This window comes from Acanthopagrus latus, chromosome 16 (genome assembly GCF_904848185.1).
Source record: "Acanthopagrus latus isolate v.2019 chromosome 16, fAcaLat1.1, whole genome shotgun sequence".
In the NCBI taxonomy this organism is placed as follows: domain Eukaryota; kingdom Metazoa; phylum Chordata; class Actinopteri; order Spariformes; family Sparidae; genus Acanthopagrus; species Acanthopagrus latus.
The window spans coordinates 4,322,755-4,343,310 of NC_051054.1; the positions used below are offsets into that span (position 1 = coordinate 4,322,755).

General features: G+C 42.2%; 2 protein-coding genes and 1 long non-coding RNA gene across 4 annotated transcripts in view; 2 read left to right on the top strand and 1 right to left on the bottom strand.

Annotated features, from left to right (window-relative positions):
- psen1 (presenilin 1) lies at positions 1-10,641 on the top strand. Of its 2 annotated transcripts, none has more exons than XM_037071299.1 (11): positions 1-154; positions 1,129-1,214; positions 2,964-3,307; positions 4,155-4,296; positions 5,008-5,075; positions 5,201-5,421; positions 6,441-6,539; positions 6,690-6,782; positions 6,890-7,063; positions 8,231-8,349; positions 8,556-10,641. In XM_037071299.1, exons 2-11 carry the CDS (start codon positions 1,179-1,181, stop codon positions 8,709-8,711), a joined length of 1,452 nt encoding a protein of 483 aa, XP_036927194.1. In that variant the 5' UTR covers positions 1-154; positions 1,129-1,178; the 3' UTR covers positions 8,712-10,641. The 2 variants fall into 2 exon arrangements, with proteins under 2 accessions (XP_036927194.1, XP_036927193.1); XM_037071298.1 differs by having other exon boundaries at positions 3-158.
- On the bottom strand, positions 4,226-16,185 carry LOC119004412. Its single transcript, XR_005070197.1, has 5 exons — positions 16,069-16,185; positions 15,562-15,624; positions 12,909-12,980; positions 6,838-7,039; positions 4,226-4,354 (listed from the first exon to the last, which is right to left on the bottom strand). It is a non-coding gene; the product is annotated as an uncharacterized LOC119004412 (long non-coding RNA).
- Positions 15,635-20,556, top strand: part of paplna (papilin a, proteoglycan-like sulfated glycoprotein) — a 22,450-nt gene continuing 17,528 nt past the window's right edge. Inside the window, exon 1 of the mRNA XM_037071297.1 lies at positions 15,635-16,105. Within this exon, the coding sequence (XP_036927192.1) occupies positions 16,058-16,105 (48 nt within the window). The 5' untranslated portion in view covers positions 15,635-16,057. The remainder of the gene's footprint in view (positions 16,106-20,556) is intronic.

Below are 20,556 nucleotides of genomic sequence, written 5' to 3' on the forward strand. Positions count from 1 at the left end.
GCTCCCTGAAGGCGTGCGAGCGGAAGTAGTTTACTCCAGCGACCGGAAGTTCTGCGAAAAGACAGGAACAACAAAGAAGAGAAAGTGCCCGGGTTTTAAACCTACTTGAGAGCACACCAAATCAAAAACCCAAGGAAATTAACTATCGTTCCCAGTAGGTAAGTTTCTGTCTCTTTATCCCGCTCTTCATAAACTATATTATGTCTGAGCGGTGTAAGTTAAGCAGCGGTAGCCGCCCCGCGCGGCCGCTGCCTGCTCTGCCGTTATGACATTATTGGCTAACGTTAACTAGCCATTTTAGCCTCTCGCTTGTGATAAAACGCCTCTGTGTGTGATGATGATGATTAGATAATTAGCGTTACCACACTTTGGCTTTTACGTAATAACCAAGCAACAGTAGCGAGTAGTCATTTTTAACCAGCAGCTGTTCAGCAAAATGTTTAATAATTTATTATATACCGGCATTTAATCAGTACCGTGAACGTTACACAGAGATAATGATTACACATCAGATTCCTTCTTATTTATCGCTATTGGCACAGTTGCCTGCATGTTTTAAGAGGGATAATGTAGGTACAGATTTTTTCAAGCCTTCCTCAATATAAATTTTCACATGTCAGTGATTTTCTCTTATTTAAATTACAATAGAAGCGCTGACTAGTAACCCTTTAAATGGACATATAGATATGCAGGTTTGTGGATCTCTGGGAATTAAGACAGACCTATCCACCTGTAATAGACAGGTTAACATGGATTATTACTATCATCATCCAGAGTGAGAGTTTTTTAAAAAAAAATCACTGTGAAGCTAATTTCAGATCACAAATCTGTTTCATTTCACTTTACAAATATAGAATTCGCACTTTCTATCTTTTGAATCAGTGTTGTCACTGATGTACCCATTTTCTGCTGCTAGACTTAAAAAAAACCTAGATATCTTTTAAAGTGCATAACATACAGATAGATTAAACACACACCAGACAGACAGAAATACCAGTAAGAGATCGTCTGTAGCAGCTGTTAATCAAAGTCCAGCCAGACATGAAACATTCAAATTAAATTGCATTTCAACAGTTGTCTTAAAAATGAGTCTCTAACACAATATTTTCTCCTATTCTCTTTCATCAGGGCAAAAGAATTTGGTTTGCATGTGAGGTTAAGTGTCTGCCGAGCCAACCATGGCGAACAATGCAGAGGATATCGAAAACAATATGGTCAGTATGAAAGAATGCATCCCAGTCGCTCTAACACTTGATCTCTGTTCGTCCGTGTTGATGTATTGGGTAATGATTACCAAACAGTTTTTGCTGTGTGCAACCCACTGTTTCCGTGTCAAGTCGGTGATGAAAGAGAGGTCTATTTCTTAGTCAGTTTGAGGCGCCGCTCACACTGTGGAGGAGTTTGACTCTGATAACTTGGCTTTTTGTGAAATAAGTTATGATTATGGTTGGTTATGTTCTGATCAGGACAGATGTTAGACTTTAAAAGAATGTGAATGCCACTGTTTCTACTCTGCTGTCTGAATTTGGCTTATACTGTAAATAAAGGTGTGGCTTTCCTGGCATATTCAAGAGGTCAAAGTCCGCTTTTACTGTCTGTCACAGTCCACTTCTCAATGCTAAGCCCTGTCAAATATTTTGTTTACCCCATAACAACTGTGTATGTACATTACAACTATATTTCTTAAGTCGTGGGAACTACAAACATGCAATTTCTGTCTTAAACAGAATATTATGGTCGGTCAGCCAGATCATCAGTGAGGTCAGACAGCTGAGTCAGGCCAGAATGCCTGGAAGAAGTTCTGATATAATCCTACAGTGTTAAAGCTCTAAGTAACTGGTTATTTTAACACAAATTCACTATATTTCATTGCTGTTGTGTCCTTTGCACCAATATTGACCTTATTCCCACGCCCGAGAAAACAATGAGGTGCACTGTACAACCACACAGTGAGGTCATTTTGTACAGTGGCCTGTTTAAGAGCCTTGGCTGCTTTCACTCCTAAGAACCGTCTCTGGAGATGTCTCCTGTCTTCATTTCTGTGTACCTGTTGAGATTGCTTCATGTCCCGACTCGCCTGGCAGCCCTTAAGTTCACACAGTCTTCTGTGGATGCTTTTTTAATAAGTCCTGATGGGACAGATCCTCAGGCAGAGTGGGAAGGAGCACAGCGTTGTAATCCTTAGAGGAACTGGTTGAGTGAGTGTAAATGTTACAGATATGATCTGTAGTGCAAACACGGATGGCTTGATAACAGTTTGCCAATGTTTGTCCAATCTGTAGGAATTTTTGCCAATAAAAACAAAGTAAATCCCTCTTCTAAAATGCTTTTTTTTCTGATAATGTTATGGTTGGGTTGAGATACTTGTTGATCCAGAACTGCTAAAGAGAGAGGACAGAAAGACAGATTTGTAAGTATTTATGTGGAAAAATATGAGATCAGATTTTCCAAGAAATCTCAGGTTTTTCAAGCTCACATGACATTTAAAAATAGACTTTTTTAGACAGATTGAAATAGGGGAGAAGTCTGTTTTTAAGTCAGGAGCCTGTTTCACAAAAGAAAGAAAATACTGCTTACACTACATTTGACAAATCATGTTTTACTTAAGCTGCAACAATGAATTGATTAATTTATGGGGAGATAAAGGTGGAGACGAATTACAGACTAGTCACTGTTACATTGCACACAGTATCTTACTGTATGCATAAGTTCATTGGTCCATGAGGATATTCCAGAATGTTTCATAGTCTGTGTTGGACAACGCCTACATGGAAAATTTGATCAGCAAGCATGATCTAATTTATTCGGAGAAATCCCCGAGCTGTTATATCTGTGCTCGATCTATGTTCTCCATGTTTTGCACATGGTGTGTGTGAATAATGTGTTTGTAATATTCTATTCAAGCTGTTCCTGTACATTTATCACAATTTAAAAGTAAAGTGATTCTTTCTCCGTATCCGAAGGACCAACAGGAGACCAATGTCGCCCCTGAACCCACCCTGCAGCCCCAGGAGGCTACAGTGACCAGAGCAAGGTCCAGAGGAGGAGGAGGAGGTGGTGATGGTGGAGGTGGAGGAGATGGTAGAGGAAGTGGCAATGGCAGTGGACCAGAGCAGAACGGGCAGCCCCCCGCCGCTCGACCCGCCCGTGTGGTGGAGGCCGAGGAGGACGAGGATGAAGAGCTGACCTTGAAATACGGGGCCAAGCACGTCATCATGCTGTTTGTTCCCGTGACCCTGTGCATGGTGGTTGTCGTGGCGACCATAAAGTCCGTCAGCTTCTACACGCAGAATGACGGGCAGAGATTGTGAGTGTTGTAAATTCTTATCGGACAGATTGCGGTAATAACATGGGACCAGATCCAAAGCTCATTAGGTGTTTGAATGAAATGCAACAAGGCCAAAGTGCCACTAGGTGGAGTTAATGCAGTATATACTGTTTACGGTATATCATACCTACATACTCAGAATACCAAGACATTAGTGTAATTGCATAAGATCATTAAGGCTGAAACTGGCTCCGGCACATCAACCTAACATTTACTTCTTAAGCTCTCATTTAGAGCAATTTAATCCTTCTGAAATAGCAGTAAGATTAACTCACTCACACTGAGAGCAGCCAGCTGTAATGCAGGGTTTGTACGGGGGCAGGAAATCCTTGAAAATGCCTTAATTTTTGAAAAAACTGGTTTGAATTTGGATACTGCTTGAAATTCTAACTGCATGATTTCCCTAATAAACTCATTAATAATTACCCAGCCACGTTATGTATGACGCCAAGTGTACTTTAAGACTAAATTTTGAAACAGGAAACCTTTTTTGTGTTCATCTTGAATTTGTCATCCTTCTGTTGAATGCTGTCGGGAAACATATACTCCGTTGGTTTAAGCACAATAACATCTGATTTAATGTGACAAAATGAAATAGTTACTGTGGGTAAAGTCTTGTCAAGTAAATCTGGAAATAATCAGACAGGTTGAGGATTCAGAAAGAAAGTGTAGACATTTGGTTCAAAAAGTGCTAGCAATCAACTCTATCTTTAACTTTAAACTGTTTATTTTGTCCTTTTTTGGCAAATAAATTACCCTCAGTTTGTAATATATATCCTCTTCTTTGCTGTTTGACTGAGATGTGTCTTTGTAATGTCACCTCCAGGATCTACACACCGTTCCCTGAAGACACGGACACCGTCGGACAGAGAGCCCTCAACTCCATCCTGAACGCCACCATCATGATCACTGTGATCATCGTCATGACTCTGGTGCTGGTGCTGCTATACAAGTACCGCTGCTACAAGGTACATGCTGCGACTCTTACATCAGACAGGCTGGAGTCCCATTCACTGCAGACTATAGCTGAATAACACGATAGTGTTTATTTAAATAGCCTTCCACAGACATTTTGACATATCAAGCAGAGCACATGTGTTACTAAAAATGATGATGATTCCATTTTATTTAACTGCACTCACATGCATAATAACGTACTATCTAGTAAATAGGGAGTGTTTGTAGACACGACCAAATCATTAGAGCTCCTGGATGGGCTAACGGATGACTAATAAACTATTTTCAGAGGGGACGTTTTGACTTGCCGAGCACAGGTGTACCAGCTATTAACATGGCTTTATTCCATTTAGGTGTGCCAGGTTCAACCCCCTGTACTCTCCTGTTCTTTCAGCATGCTGGCACACTGTCATGAGCCATTGGTAATGGTATTAGGTGTCTAAGTCGTTCTGTAACAAACAAAGGTTAACAGAACACTACACTGACCTGAGAGGAGGTTAATCAGGCTAAAAAAGTGAAAACAACCTGTGGGACCTTTAAATAATGGCAGTTTGGCTCTGTGTATTTAGCGATGTAAACCAGACAGTTAGTGCTGAGCTCAGCAGTACAGTGGATTTATTTAACTTTGTCTAAACTCTCTCGGTCTTAACCCCGCCCAGGCTAGTCGTCCAAGTGGTTTAAAAAGATCACTGATTTGATGACTCTGGTCTGTTCTCCCACAGGTGATCCAAGGATGGCTCTTCCTCTCCTCCCTCCTCCTGCTCTTCTTCTTCTCCTACATCTACCTCAAGTGAGCCCCACCCTGACATTATATTTCATTTGACAACGTTGCCACACATTCTCGTGGATGTCAAGTTGGCACATTCTTCACAGTGATGAATGTATTCAGTCTCATGTCTCTGCTCCATCCAACAGGGAGGTTTTCAAGACCTACAACGTGGCCATGGACTATTTCACCCTGGCGATAATAATTTGGAACTTCGGAGTGGTGGGCATGATGTGCATTCACTGGAAAGGACCGCTGCGGCTCCAGCAGGCCTACCTCATCATGATCAGCGCCCTCATGGCCCTGGTTTTCATCAAGTACCTGCCAGAATGGACCGCCTGGCTCATATTAGCCGTCATATCTGTCTATGGTAAATCCTCTCGCTCTCTCTTTTGCTTTGTGGACTTCTAAGGGGAAAAGATGGAAGTATTTATCCAACAGCTGATGTTTTTTTGCGCATCGATGCTCAATCATCTGGTTCTTTTTAGCAATTGAGAGAAAAAGGGAAAACTAAAAATGTATAATCTGACTGTCTTTATTTAAAATTAAAATTATAGCATATAGCTTGGAACATAAAAGCTTATTCTAATTTATTTTTTGGGCTAAAAGGAAGAATGTGTCTCAACATCTTTACACAAACAATTAAAGGAAACATGTTTTCTGTGAGAAAAGGAAGTTAAAAACAAAATTGAGCCACAGCAGTGAGAAATTACTGGTTGGTTCCTATCAGCTGCTTCCTTTGTGATTGTCAGAGGGTAGAGATAATTTCTTAAATATTCAAAATATATAAACAGGTCATTTACAATTTATAGTTAATAGTTTTTGAGTTTAGAACAATCAGGCATTGGCAACAGAGGCATTCTGGGTTTTTCCCTGTCAAAGAGTAGTAAATTATTGCTGTACTTTCCAAAAAATACATTTCTTGGTCAGTATGATGACCATTAAGGTTCCAGAGATTCAGATCCTGTCACACTGTGTAAATCCAGCACAAGTGAGGGCTTGTATTATCCAAAGCTTCTGAGCTGTTTTGACTGCACACTGAGCATCAAGGACAAAGAGTCTCTAGTTAGTGTGTTTTCTGACACTTCTTGTTTCTGTTAAGTTCCTTTTCCTTTTAGTGGATCACAGTCTAAAGTTATTCTGGCATACTCAGATTCAGTGCGCTCATTTCATTGAACATTTGGGATTGTTACTGGGCTCAGTGTTCTTTGAGGGGTGATCAAACCTTTCCACTGACTCCACTCTGCCAGACACAGACACTGTGTATTTTCACTTCAGTCGCTGCCTCTTGTTATCACAGATGTCACATCAGGCTGCTGTTTTTTGGTCTCTCACAGAGGCCTCTGTTTGGTGGCTAACATCACTTGTCTGGACTCTTTCCTCTCTCAGATCTGTTAGCAGTGCTCTGTCCCAAAGGGCCGCTGAGGATCCTGGTGGAGACGGCTCAGGAGAGGAACGAGCCCATCTTTCCAGCCCTCATCTACTCTTGTAAGAATGACACACATTTATCAGAAATCAGAAGTGGTGCTATGAAACGCTTAATGTTTCAAAACACACAGAAGCTAACATTTGTTACAGTAGTTTTTTTTTCATGATTTCTGCTTTTACAAATCTGGACTCTCTCTCTTTTTTCCCCAGCTACAATGGTGTGGCTCGTCAACATGGCCGACACTGACAGGCCAAAAAGGAACTCGACAGAAGCAACACCACCTCAACAACAAGCTCAAGAAGGTGAGCGCGGCGTTTTAAACCTTTGGGCAGAGGGATTCAGTGATTCTGAAGTTACCTTTCGAACAGTGCGCTTGTTGTTTAGTCTGACTGTTATCACTCGTCTGCAGCCTTGTCGTCTCCGGCTGCCACCAGTCTGTCACAGGACGACGGGGGCTTCACCCCCAACTGGGTCAACCAGCAGCAGCACCAGCTGGGGCCGATCCAGTCCACCGAGCAGACCAGAAGGGAGGTCCAGGAGATGCCGTCCGCTCGGCCTCCTGTTGAAGACGACGATGAAGAGAGTGAGTGCTGACAGAAGAATATATTCAGTTTACAGCTTAAATATGCGTCAGGTTTCACGTTATGACTGAAGATGATCTATTAGATCGATTAAATCCTCTCTGTTTCAATTGATCGGGCATTCTGTTCAGCTAGATTACAGTCAGCAGCAGCAGCTCTTTAAAATACATCCTCTCCTTCCTGACAACATTCAATGAATAATGAAAAATTAATCCATCGTATGACTTATTAAAAAGCTTGGCGCAGAACAAGGCACAAGCGTCTGTCTGTCTGAAGCATTTGGATTATTATTTGGCAATGGAAGCCATTTTGTTCCACTTGGGTTTTTATATTAATACAGTTTTATCCGCGGCAGATTAATAAAAACATGCTTGAACATTTGTAACCAATAAAAGGGGAATTATGATTTTGGGGCCATTAACTGTCAGCAATATCTTTATTTGGTCAGGCAAATTAAGTATTTTACATGATGATGAAAACAATCGCTAGTTGCAGCCCGAGTCTTTTAACCAAAACAATGAGCTAAAATGCTAAAATTCTCTCTCAGCTGAGGGAAACAGGAGACAATTCTCTGGGTTTGTCACTACTTACCATTTGATTCATTGTTCTAAATATGGGTTATAGCAGTTTTAATGTTTTATTCCCTGAATGGGAGCTGCTGTGTTTCTTGGAAAGAACCTTCTTTATAGACCTCATTATAATCGTTTTAGATTTACCTCCCAGGCCTAATATGAAGCCAAGCTCTGTAATTCAACCTTGTGAATCCCCAGATTGTCTGACTGCCTCCTCTCAGTGTGTAATCATCATCTTTCAGTTCCTTCTTCTCCAAACACATAAAAACATTTTGGGAATGTTTTTATGTGTTCCCTTCTCTGTGAAAATTAGTGCGTATGTGAACACGACCTACATGTTTGGCTCCAGACTGTTTTTAGTCGGAGCAGATTAGGAAGCGATTATTCATGGCAATTGCTAGGTTTCATGTCCGTACCATTCGGGGGCCAGCGCTCTTTTTAACATAAGGCTTCAGTAAATATGGGGTCTGCGCTCTTGTTTGTACAGTAATTACAGTTGAGAAAGGATTTCTATGGGGGTTGGAGGGCGTGGGGCTGAAGCCGATCTCGTGTTTGAATTGACTCCACCCTGAATGTGGTGTCCTCCTGTGTTTTCAGGGGGCGTCAAGCTCGGCCTCGGAGACTTCATCTTCTACAGCATGCTGGTGGGAAAGGCCTCGGCCACAGCCAGCGGCGACTGGAACACCACGCTCGCCTGCTTCGTAGCCATCCTCATCGTGAGTGACCACAGCTGCTTATTTTGGTGTCAAACTCGAGTCACCGCAGCCCTCATCCCTGTCTGTCAGCACAGCATCAAACCCCACTTTATGTGAACCACTTGATTGTATGACAGCCTGTGTTTTTTCCCCTCCAGAGCTGAAATGTTTGGTACACACTTTTTTTTAAAGTGCTGTTTCCTTTGTGTTTGTCTCCACCCCCGCAGGGCCTGTGTCTGACCCTGCTCCTCCTCGCCATCTTCAAGAAAGCGCTCCCCGCTCTGCCCATCTCCATTTTCTTCGGCCTGGTCTTCTACTTCGCCACAGACAACTTGGTACAGCCCTTCATGGACAAGCTGGCGCTACACCAGTTCTACATTTAGCAGGACGCTGCCCTGATAACCCTCACCCACATAGCCCTCCGGCCAACAACACCAGAGCGGTCCCTTTACAGCCGGGGGAACAAAGGGCGATGCAGGGGCCCCTCCTGCCCCAGCATCCCCTTCTAAGAACTCATGACGACGGGACACAAGTTGTTTTTGTTCTGCCTTTCTTTTCCGACGCCACGGGAAGGCATCCCCCACGACAGCTGTTCTTAAATATTTTAATTCTGTTTATAACCAAGAAGTGACATTTCTCGCTCAACCTGGGACCTCATCTCCATCGGTCTCGGGCTCCGTAAAGAGAAAATAGTGGGGATTTTTTTCTTGCCGTTATTTATCCAGGGAGGCTTTCTAAAAGCTCGTCTGCTCCTTTACAGCAGCGCCCTGCGTCACAGCCACTCACATCGACACCAGTGCGACCACGCTCTTCTACAGCCGGGGCTCTACAGCAGGTGCCTTGCTCAGGGACACCTTGGCGGTAGCTGTCAAGCAAAGGGAGGCGGTTTTTTTATCAAGTCTCCCTTCAAAGACTTTGATCGTCATTTTCCGACTCGTGAGCTGCCACCACCACCCCCCCAAACTCGACCCACGATTTAAAAAAAAAAAGCCTTCATCAAGCTGGACACTCTATGATGATATTGATAATAGATTGGTAAATGTGTAGTTTGATTGTGTTTGAGCTGTCAGTCACCAGACGTGCTTTCCTCACCGCTGTTAAGAATGGTTTGAAATGTGTTTTTCTTCCCCCCACTTTAGACACATGAAACCAAATCTCTGGCGCCGGAGCGATTCACACCCCGAAAGATTCACGCTTGAAATCTTTCTCACGAGGGGGAACAAAGTGGACGATTTATTGTGTTTGGATTTGAATTATGAGTCTTATTGTGACACTGACGCATCAGATATTTCACTATGATTTCTGCCCTTAAATCACATTTGAATTCAGAGCCTGCAGAGGGAGGAAAGTTCGCATACACACACACACACTGACACACTCACACCTGAGACTTGCCTGCCACGTCAGTCACGTACTGTCAGCCACTGAGCAGTTCTGCTGGAGCAGTCGGAGGTTCAGTGCCTTGCTCAAGGGCATTTCAGTAGTAGTAGTTGATGTTGTTATTGTGGGACAGAAATGTGCTTTTCATTCTCCTTCCTGACTGAAATTTTCTTATTTTTTTTGTGTGTTTATTTTCCCACCTGTCCAGGGATTGTAACCTGTGATCATCTGGTCACAAACTCTGAACCTTTAGGCTATAGCTGCCCTCATGACGCTCGCCTGGTGCTGTCTGGAACTATGCTACATCAAGAACAAAAAAAAAAAAACCCACATTATTTCGACGATACACAAATAACTTGTGTCGGGTTTTTTTTTCGTTTTTTTTTTCAAGATATGCAGATGAGAAACTTTGTACTTTTTGAATCATGGGGGTAAATGTCAACAGGGTCTTACACACAAAAAAAGGAACATCTGGGAAGAAAAAAACGCTGAAAACAAATAAAACTTTTGACAGAAATTCTGTGTGTGTATTGAGGAAAATACTAAATCCTGATGAGTGAGGGAGTTGTAGATTTAGTTTGATTTGATACTTGAATTTGTGAGGAGTTTTGGAAAAAGTTATGAAGGATTATTAGTGAAACTGGCTATTTTTGGTCAAGTTAAACTCAAACCAAAAAGTTTAAATCAAGGCGATTTATGTACAAACAATCGAGATGTGTATGAACCCACGCTTCTGAGCTGATAGTGGAGGACGAGCTGCACTGATCGCTCCGTCGTAGCTGCACTCACACTTGCAGAGACGAAACCAAGAGGGAACAACGTAGTAATATTTGTTCTGAATGTTTGTTTGTTTTTCTCCCTTCTTCCCTTTCTGTTTATAGGGAGTATGTTGGGTGACTGGCTTTTTTTCTGTCCTTCACATGCATATGTGTGTTATGCAAGGTTATTCAATTCAGATTTTGTTTTTTAATAAATAATGAAACTTAAAATGTTCTTTTTGTTTATTGTCTCGACGTGCAGATTCTCCAGCCGGTGTGTGAGCCAGTGAGGACCACAGAATAGCACTTGTGGTTGTGGTGGTGGTGTCAGTCAAAATACGGGTGTGTCCAGTAAGAGAAGAGAACAGTTGCTCTTCTTTCACATGTATAAATGTCATGTGTGGGTACAAAGCTGCAGGAAATCGAGGCCAATGAAAAGAGGGAGCTCCCGTTTTTATAATCTTTTTTTTTTTTTTTTTACAGACAAACCAAAGTAATAATGCTACACAACAGTTTTTACAGTAGGGAATTTAAAGGGTTCTCCTCCGTTTTTAAATGTAAAAGTCAGTTTACTTCAGCCTCACTGCATGACATCACACACCAGTCGTCGATAACACAGAGGCAGTACTCTCTTTATATTTAAAGCAGCTAAGTCTCGCCATCAAGAAACATAAAGCTGTGTGATGTTAAACTTGGGGTCAAAGGTCAGGGGAGCAGCCACCCCTGGAGCTGCCTTCTGCTTCCACACCGTCACAAAAACAGCTTTGTCTCTGCTGCATCATCTGCACTGATGATTTCCAGCGCGACTGACGCAAAGCATTTTCTGCAGACGGTGGGAACATTGTGGAAATTCCTCGGCGTGCTGATACACTGGCATCCCGCGCTCGCCGTCCCCCGATGCCAACTGGCCGACGGGCGCAATTGGCACGTTGCCCGGAGCGCTGGACGCATTAACTGTCACCATGGGGACCGTTTGGCCTGGCTGGCCGGGACAGTGGCACAGTATGGCAGTTTACCCAGAATGTTTAGCCTCATACTGTGACTTACCTAACAAGCCCTCAGCGAGGCCTCATTCTGGCATGTGAATCCTCGGCTGGTGAACAACTACAGAGTTAATTCCAAAAGGCTTCTCGTGCATCTATTCCAGACACCTGTTCTGGTCAGATTAGGTTACAGCATCCACTTGAGGCTGTTGGGCCGCATTCCCAGGAAAGATTAAGACTATTTTCTCCTGATGATGAAGAAGATGAAGAGTCCCCATTGAAAGAAACTGTTTTTAAATTGGACGTCACATTTCTTCTTCAGACTCGTTTCACTGACAAATGAGCCTGTAGTGAACTGAGATAATCTGTCAATCACTTTTATCCGCAGCAGACGCTGTCGCTGTGTGTCACACTATTGTGCGTTAGAGGTTTCCCAGGATAGCTCTGCTAAGGGGATTACTGAACAGGGAGGGAGATCTGCTCCATGTGAGGTATGTAAGACTTGAATAATCACTCCAGACGAGCAACAACCAAAGACACTCGACAAGACAGGAGAAAGGAGACGTAGCTTTTACACGAAGAAGGTGAATAAAAGCATATCAGAGATGTCTAAGGACAAGCTGGAGAGCCTGGTGAAGCACATGGAGGAGACGCTCTCGGAGATGGAGCAGCTGAAGCTGCACTGCGGGAAGCAGAGCGAGGAGCTGAGCCAGCTGGTGGTGGAGCTCCGGAGAGAGAACCAGGAGCTGGTGGAGAAGTACAACCAGCTAGCCGCTGAGATGAAGGAGGCCAAGGAGATCATAGAACAGCTACAGGACACGAAATACGCCTTTAATGCAAAGGAGAGGCAGGCGCAGAAGCTCAGCCGGCAGCTCTGAAGGCCCCACGAGGAGGATGGAAGCATGGCTGGATGTGACCTGGGCACAGTGAAAACAAGGCTGGACAAGGCAGATGGAAAGAACAGCTTGTTGCAGAAGATTTCTAAATACTGGGTGGGCATGAAGTCTAAACTGGTCACAGCTGTTTTCTTTAACGTATAGAAAGTTTTTTTCTGTCTGCGTATACATTTTAGGCCTGGAGGGGATTGGACGCATGGCTTAGTAATTTGAATGTTAGCTTAAATCCTGTGGCTTAGGGCTCCTTTTAAAGCCATGGCTAGACTTAATGACCAGGAATCAAAACTGGATGTCTCTATGAAATGTGCAATGTGGAAAATGTGGAGTCTGGTTTTCAAAGAGGGGTTTTTTTTTCTTTTTTTTTTTTTTCAAAAGTTTGTTCATAAGGCATTGTGCTCATTAGGTTTCTATAATTAAAACAAGAACATGCCCGGAAGCAAAGGCTGCACTGCCCCAGTAAAGATTTTATTTGGATGTTATTTTTGGTTTGTTCAGTGACCAGGAGAAGTGGGTGGTCACCGGCTGGATGTTTGGCTGCTGTTGAGTGAAAGTGTTAAAAATACCTGATTTTTTTTTTCCTTCCCGTCTCGACCTTGTGGGACTTGAAGCTGCCTCCTGCCACATTTGGTTACAGGCTGTAGAGACACAGATGAGAAAAGAAGCAAATGTGTTACTCATTCATTCATTCATTCATTCATTCATTCATGTACCCAAATAAAATGTTGCAAATGTTTGATTTCTTGAAATCCTCAGCAGATTCCTGAAGCTGACGATCATTTGAGTTTCAGACTTTTTGCATCATGTACGTATGTTGTGATTTTTGTGGGCAAAACTAAAAAAGACCTAAAGAAGGTTTGACGTGTTTTTATTGCGACTAGATCTGCTGTTAGATGTCTTACTGTCTTTACCAGCGGGCACAAACACACAAAGACTCAAATTGAAGGACTTTTAAAAGTGTTTCTTATACTTCAGATTATTTTGTGACCCTTCAGTAGTCACCCAGGACCCACTGGGTGATTCAAACCCACTTCATAGCAAAAAGTTGAGTTATTTCTGGTCTGAACCATGTAGAATAACAGATTAAACATCTGTAAGGTTTATTTCTGGTGGCGGTGGGTGTAAGGCTGTTATAAATCAGAGTGATGCTTCAGAAGATCCACCAGAAAAAGTTTCCTAAGTCTGATGATGACGATCGAGGAACACGGTAATTAGGTAACCAAAATCAAGAGGTATAATCCAGCTGGAAGTGTCAAATGGTTCAGTCGATCCACATCTGGACAGATTTGGTCTCTAACAGTGAGAGTTTACGTATGTAAGAGGAACTGCAGATGTTAAAAGTCCTGTTTTTTCCCACCTCCTCTCCAATTTCGGCTTCAGGGTTCAAAGTTTATCTCAGACTTTCTGAAAACTCAAGTTCAGCAGTTGTTCGCTCACCCGGCAGAGTCGGAACCTGAAGGTGAAAGTTGAGTTTGTTGGTCTATCAAATAAACTCACATCATTTCTGTAAGAGCTAAATAATCTCCACACGTCTTCTTAGAGATGGAAAGAGACTAACTGCATTTACTAAAGTACTTTCCTTTTGAATGAGCCGAGTAGAATTTGCAGTGCTTTTTCCATTTAATGCCGCTCTACTACAGTTACTCCACTACTTGTAAGATATTGACATGCATCAACAATAACATTATAATAATGTTTGACAGTATAACAACTTAAGGGCCATTTTACTGCACTGAGTTCTTACTTTTGTTACTTTAAATTACATTTCATGCGTAAATTGTGGTGTTTGGTACTTTCACTTAAGTAAAGGATTGAAGTGTTTCCTCCAGTGATGCTTTATACTGGTGATGAAATCAGAAAATACAGTATATTGTTGTGAATAATTACACATGTGTTGGATTATGGTGCACAAGCAGCGTAATTGGAGAAGCTGAATGGGCATAATCTGTTTTTTTCAGGAGCTATATGTTGACGGCGAGCTTGACTTTTCCCACAGGAGCCGCTGTGACCTGACGTCTGTTGATGGTCCACTGAACCTCAGAGCAGAGCAGACACGCAGCTCGCATTTTGTTTAGAGTTTTCCTTTCCCTTTCCAAAAGCTCATGGTCACCTGTGACATGCTTTCATTTTAAACATTTAGACTAAAGTCATCCTGTCTGGCCCAGACGTGGAAGGCGATCCCCGAGTGAAACCAGATAAATAAACATGTGGCTCGAGTGGGTTGAAGTTGTTTTTCTTTGGGTTTTTTTACTCACATGTGAAAAAGAAAAATGGCTCTCTGGCAGTTTCACACTCTTTCCAGATTGTCTTGGTGAAAAAAAAATTAAGAAAATAAAAAACATCAAAGATGAAAACAGTAGGAAGTCGACACCAGACTGGTAAACATAACACCCAAGATGTATTTTTACAATCCACAACTGCATAACTTCCGTCGTTTGAGTTGTTGGGGTGTTGTAGAAGAACCTCACCCCCTGCAGAGAGAAGAGAAAGAGCCGAGGGGTGAAATCTTTTTTGGGGAACATATATTGGCAGTTGTTCAAACCCAGCTGTAGCTGTGGCTGAGGTGGTTTTCCTCCTTAAAACCCCAAATATTCACTTTTTTGAGTTATATTTTTGAGATCAGTCTTCTGAATATTTGAGAAACACGACTGATTAAATTTGTGTCTGATCTATAATTTGGGGTTCTGGAGGCTCAAAATAAAGACATTGTTCATTATCTTGATTCCTCACGACTTTTTCTAATTTTATGATGACATGTTTTTGAAAACTGCCTCGCAGACTCAGGCTGTATCATCTTGTGCAAGACAATTATACGTGTTGACAGAACTTTCTGTGCTCACCCAACCCAAATGAGCGTCTTTGAATTTATGTTACCAGAGTTTTTTTATTTGTTTGCGAGCGGTTTAACATTTGCAGAAAGAACATATGTGTAAAACTTCTTGGTCAACATAAGGAAAACGCACATCCTCTTTGTGAAAGGCAACAGTCTAGTTTTAGTTTAAATCAAATATTTAATTGACTGATTTTATTGTCACTGCTGAAGGTGCCTGAGTGCTGAAACATTATCGAATTATAGCAAACCGCATATGGAGCCGGAGTGTGCAACACCTTTTTCACTTTTTAGTGATCAGCACCTTGTTAAAGCCTTTGGTGTGTGTTGCTTTTCTACAATATTTGTGCAAAATGTCTCATAACATGTTCACATTCCATGTAAATTACCTGATTTTCATATCGGCTGGTGAAGATTAAAGTGGTAGAAATCGGTGACTGTAGTTAAAAAGTCTGTAAATGTAAAATGTCATTGCAGAATCACGGTCCAGACAAAATACAAGAAATTACATTGAATAAATTACAAACAAGCTCTTGTAGTGCGAAACCTCATGTAAGATAAAACCTGGATGATTTTATTTTCACACACATTAAGGCTGTAAATACATTTAAACATGAGATTTTGTAAAAGAGCTCAGAGAGAATCGGCTCCTGCAGCAACGGACATTTGTGAGGACACAAATGCAAGATACAAGGAAGCTTTAATAAACAGTCAAAATGAAAAATATATATATATATATAATCCAAAAACCAAGTGCAAGATGCCAAAAATACAATGTAACAGCACAAAAGCTAAAACAAAGTACCAAACAAGAGCAAAAGACAAGTCAGTTAAGACGGGAAGAAACAGAAATGCAAAGCCAGGAACGAAAAACAACCAAAAAACATGAAACATACCACAGGGAGACACTGGGAGGCTCAGGAAATAACACAGGTGAGTAACAGGTGAGACACAGGTGAAACATGGGACTGACAGAGACACACACACACGGGCTGATTACAAACAAGACACAGGTGGACAAAGAAGAAGGAGGCCGGCAAATTCACACAGAGGGAGGAAACGAACAGCAACACGTGACACGTGAGGGCAAAACTTCAAAATAAAACAAGAAAACACTGAAACAGAAACATGACGTCATTATGCGCTACATGAAGTTTCTCTTCACCACATCTGAAAGCATGTTCTTTATTAGTGTTCTCAAGATTGTTATTTGAAGAGACGCTCTACCGCCGGGTTTCAACATTTGTAAGGGTTACACAGCTGGGTATGTTTAAGGAGACCTTGGGACAATTTCAAGCTGTATTTGTGCCGACAAAACAGGTATTTTAAGCCAGACCATGATGTTTTCCTAACCCTGACCAGGTGGGTTTTGTGCCGAAACCTAACAAAATGATAAGCATGTCTGGACGCCTCTGCACTGAGTGTCAGTTGCATTGTGGGTAAGGTATATTGACAAGAATGCCGAGAATGTAAAATGATGTTTCTGCGGAATCTATTCTGAATCTTTAACATGAAAACCCCATACATCCTTTAATGACGACCTGCAGCCAGTGCCAACAATTAAAGGGGCAACATGATCACACAGAGTCCAACCAAACATACAATCCCATGTTCTCCTCTTATGACAATGTGAGGTAACATTTGGGATCCATTTCCAGCTGCAGATTTACAACCCTGCCTTTCCATTAGACCCAAACCTCTGACAGGAGATGACTGTGGATGATTACCCTGGCATTACATGTACAGTACGCGCAGCGGGAGCGCGTTATAATGACGCGTTTTGACATATAGGATGTGCTTATGGGGGCCTGACAACAAACGGGAACGCTGATTAACTGTTATTTTTACAGTCTGAAATTACAGAGTGCGTAAAAAAAGCTCCACCGTGCCCGTCAGGAGGGGCTGTAATTGGGCTGGATGAGCTGCTGCTGGTTAAATTGCGCGCTGATGACGCCGCGGAGGAGGTTTAACCAACAGGACTTTCTCCTCTGCTGCTGCTCGGTTTCCTGTCAGAGAGGGAGGGAAAGAGGGAGAGACCAGACAAAGGTTCCCCAGCCTGGTAGTCCTGCTCATATATCCAGGACAGCGCAGCTCTTTTTCAGACGCATCTTCAAGTCAAAGCTCCGGAGAGACACCAGCTGTCTGTCTGTCTGTCTGTCTGTCAGTCCCGCTGCGCCCTGAACGGTCCTTCCGCAAGGATCCACCGGCGGTTTTAGGACTCCAAGAAACCGCATTTCAAACCACTGAGCAGGGTGAGTAGCCGCATCTTCTCACCTTCAGGACAGTGGAGGTGTCTTTAAAGATTGTGACAAGTAAGGAAACATTTATTTTGTTGCGCTTCTTTGGGAGAATTGGCTGCTCATGGAGAGTGGGAATAAGTTTGGCAGAAGAAGAGGTGAAAAAGAAAAAGGTTCAAGTCTGTGAGAAGGGATATGAAGAGAGAGTTTGTTTTATAGACTGAATTAAAGTTCACATTCATGTTTTTTTAAGGAGAAATAACAAAATCAAACTAATCTGATTAGTGCGTAATGGATTATTCTAGAAATATTCTGTACATAAAGGAGTTAAAATAGACATGTGAGATTAATAAAGTCATAATAAACCACATGTGAAGCCTGAAGACACACTTTAAGTGGATATAAACAGACAAAACATCAAACCTATGACTTCATAGTTCTAGAAATATTCATAGTTTGTCCCTCAGGATCCACTGATGCTTTCCTGGACTGACCAGGTGCCCGGAGCAGACATGATTCACACACAGAGTGCACAGAGCGCAAGACGCTGCTTGCCCTCCTGGCTGCTGAATAATAGTTAATTGTCGAGATTAAAGAGTGTGTAGCCTGAAGCCAAAGGCTTCATGAGCTGGTGTCACAAGTGAGTGGAGCAGGAGTCTCAGAGAGGTTTGTTTCAATAGCTCAGACTGAACTCAGGAGCTCAGAGGAATATTGTGTTTGCTGAGAGGATAATCAGCCAGATTAGTGGATTAATCTTAAAGGAAAAGTTCTCTCTGACAGGAAAATTCAGACGTTGGCTCCTCCACGTCACACCGACAGAACGTCAGGTGAAGTTTTGTCGTCCAGGCAACATTTCTGGAGCTTCACAGCAAAACAGTTTGGCATTATTCTAATAAACAAATGAAGTAGATGGAGACTTGTTTTTCCAGACAGCTCACACGATGTAATATAAGTCTCTGGACGCCACGAGAGGCTGAATTTATCTTAAAAATATGTTATTTACACCCTCGATGCACCGTGAAGATGACGTGTGAGCTGAAGCTCTTAGAAACAATAAATAATGTGTTTATATGTAGACTTGGATTATGTCAGAGGAGCCATTTTATGTTTCTCTGTGTTGTTTTTGTATGATGTTTTAAAACAAAAAGCTCCAGAAATGAAACCTCACATCTTCCTACTTTCCATCAGGATGAGCAGCATTTCATAGTCGTAGCACATTTTCTGGCTCCAGCCTCCCAGATGTGAGCAGCTGATCGTGTTTAACGTATTCTCAACGTACGTGTCGACTAAAACAAGAAGTTTTCTGGTTGCTGTGTTGCTGACAGACTGTTTCTTGACTTGACTTGAACAGTTTCATGGTAAAAGACACTGATTTGAATCTTACTTTTTGTTTATTAAGCATGCATGAAAGGTCAATAAACAATCTGGCTGCAATACTACAGAAATAATCAGTCAGTGTACGGATTTGTTAATAGTTGTGAGATTAATTTACAACAATTGTGACTCTTAATCCATCATCTAAAGTCATTTATCAAGCAGAAATGTCAAACATTCACCAGGACCAGATCCCCAGATTTAAGGATTTGCTATTTTTTTCTGTTTTACCTCACTGTAAGTTGAATATCTTTTGGGTTTTGGACCATTGGTCGGTCAAAACAAAGTTTGAAGATGTCACTTTGGGTTCTGGAAGCTTGTATTGGTATTTCTCTAATTGATTAATGGGGAACACAGTCAACAGAATAATCGGTAATGAAAATGATCATCAGGGCAGCCCGAGGCTGAAGTGGGGGATTCCTTCCTTCATCTGTCCGGAGTTATTGAGATGTAAATGAGCGCTGTTGGCCCAGACAGAAGAGAACCGTCCCAGATTATCGCCACCCAGGGAAGTTGCTGAATTCGGGGCTTTCGGTGTGTTTGTGTTTGTGTTAAAGAGAGATCAGACATGCTGACTCCTCTCCTCTCCTCTGTGACATCATCGTCTCTCTGACTTCTTGCTGGGCGTTCGCGGCTCGCAGGGTAACTTCCCCTCGCTGCCGGGGTGTTTGTTCGTCATGGCAGACGGGGGTCAGAGGTGGTTTGGCAGCTCCAGACGACCCCCCTTCGGCCTCTCTCGCTCTCTCAGGGGGGCAAGAAACCCTCCATTTGCCCTGGAAAAAACAAACAAACACTCTCTCCTCGTGCAACAAAGGGTACATTTTTAGCTCAGTTAAGCAATTAAGCGATGGGATAGAAGAGGGGAAATGATAAGTGTTGCCCCGCGAGAGGTGTGGTTTTAAAAAGTACTGATTAAGATTCTATTTTAAACATGTTACAGGCTGTAAAATATGTGACGGTTTGTGCTTTTTTTAGGAGTGTAAAATCCACATAATTTCATGTTGTTTGTTTGAGGGCTGCAACTAATTAACCAATTCACTACGGACTACGGACGGGCAACATGGCATCAGACCAGACCCGGGAATCTGATCTGAAAACAGCTCAAAGACTTCTGTTAATGCAACAATTATTTTATTTGGAAGTTGTTTCTTTTATTGATTACTTACTTACCTCTCTGCCATGTAGCACCACCATGTTTCTACAGTAGCCTAGAAAGGACCTTTTGCGTGTTTTCCTGTGTTTTTTTTTTTTTTTTTTGCAGGAAGTAGGTGAGGGGTATTCAGTTGGTTGCAGTCTGCAGCCTCAGTGCTAGATGCCACTAAATCTGACGCATTGGACCTTTAAAATGACCAAAAGTTCAGAGATATTTAGTTTAAGATCAACTTGTATTCAAATTAGAGGCCAGGGAATGTTTTGGATTTGGAAAAAAGTAGCAGAGGGAAGTAAAAAAAAAGAAAAAAAAAAGATGATTTACTCGTCTGTGAACTTCCCTCTCCAAAGCCACAACATAAACTGCAGGGTTGCAACTCTGTGTCTGTCCTGGTTGGTTGATGGAATAACAATAAAGAATAAGACTAAGGAATTCTAGGGATTTTACAGTTTTTGTTGTTTGCATGGATCTGAGTGTAAAAATCAGGCATATTTAGGTGGCCAGTATCGACAAGTGATCACAATTTGATGCAGATCCTACACTTGGAGCGATACAGGCTTTGATTAGATTCAATTAAAGTTGGGCTTTAATGGAGGTACTTCAGGTGATTAATTTGCTGACAA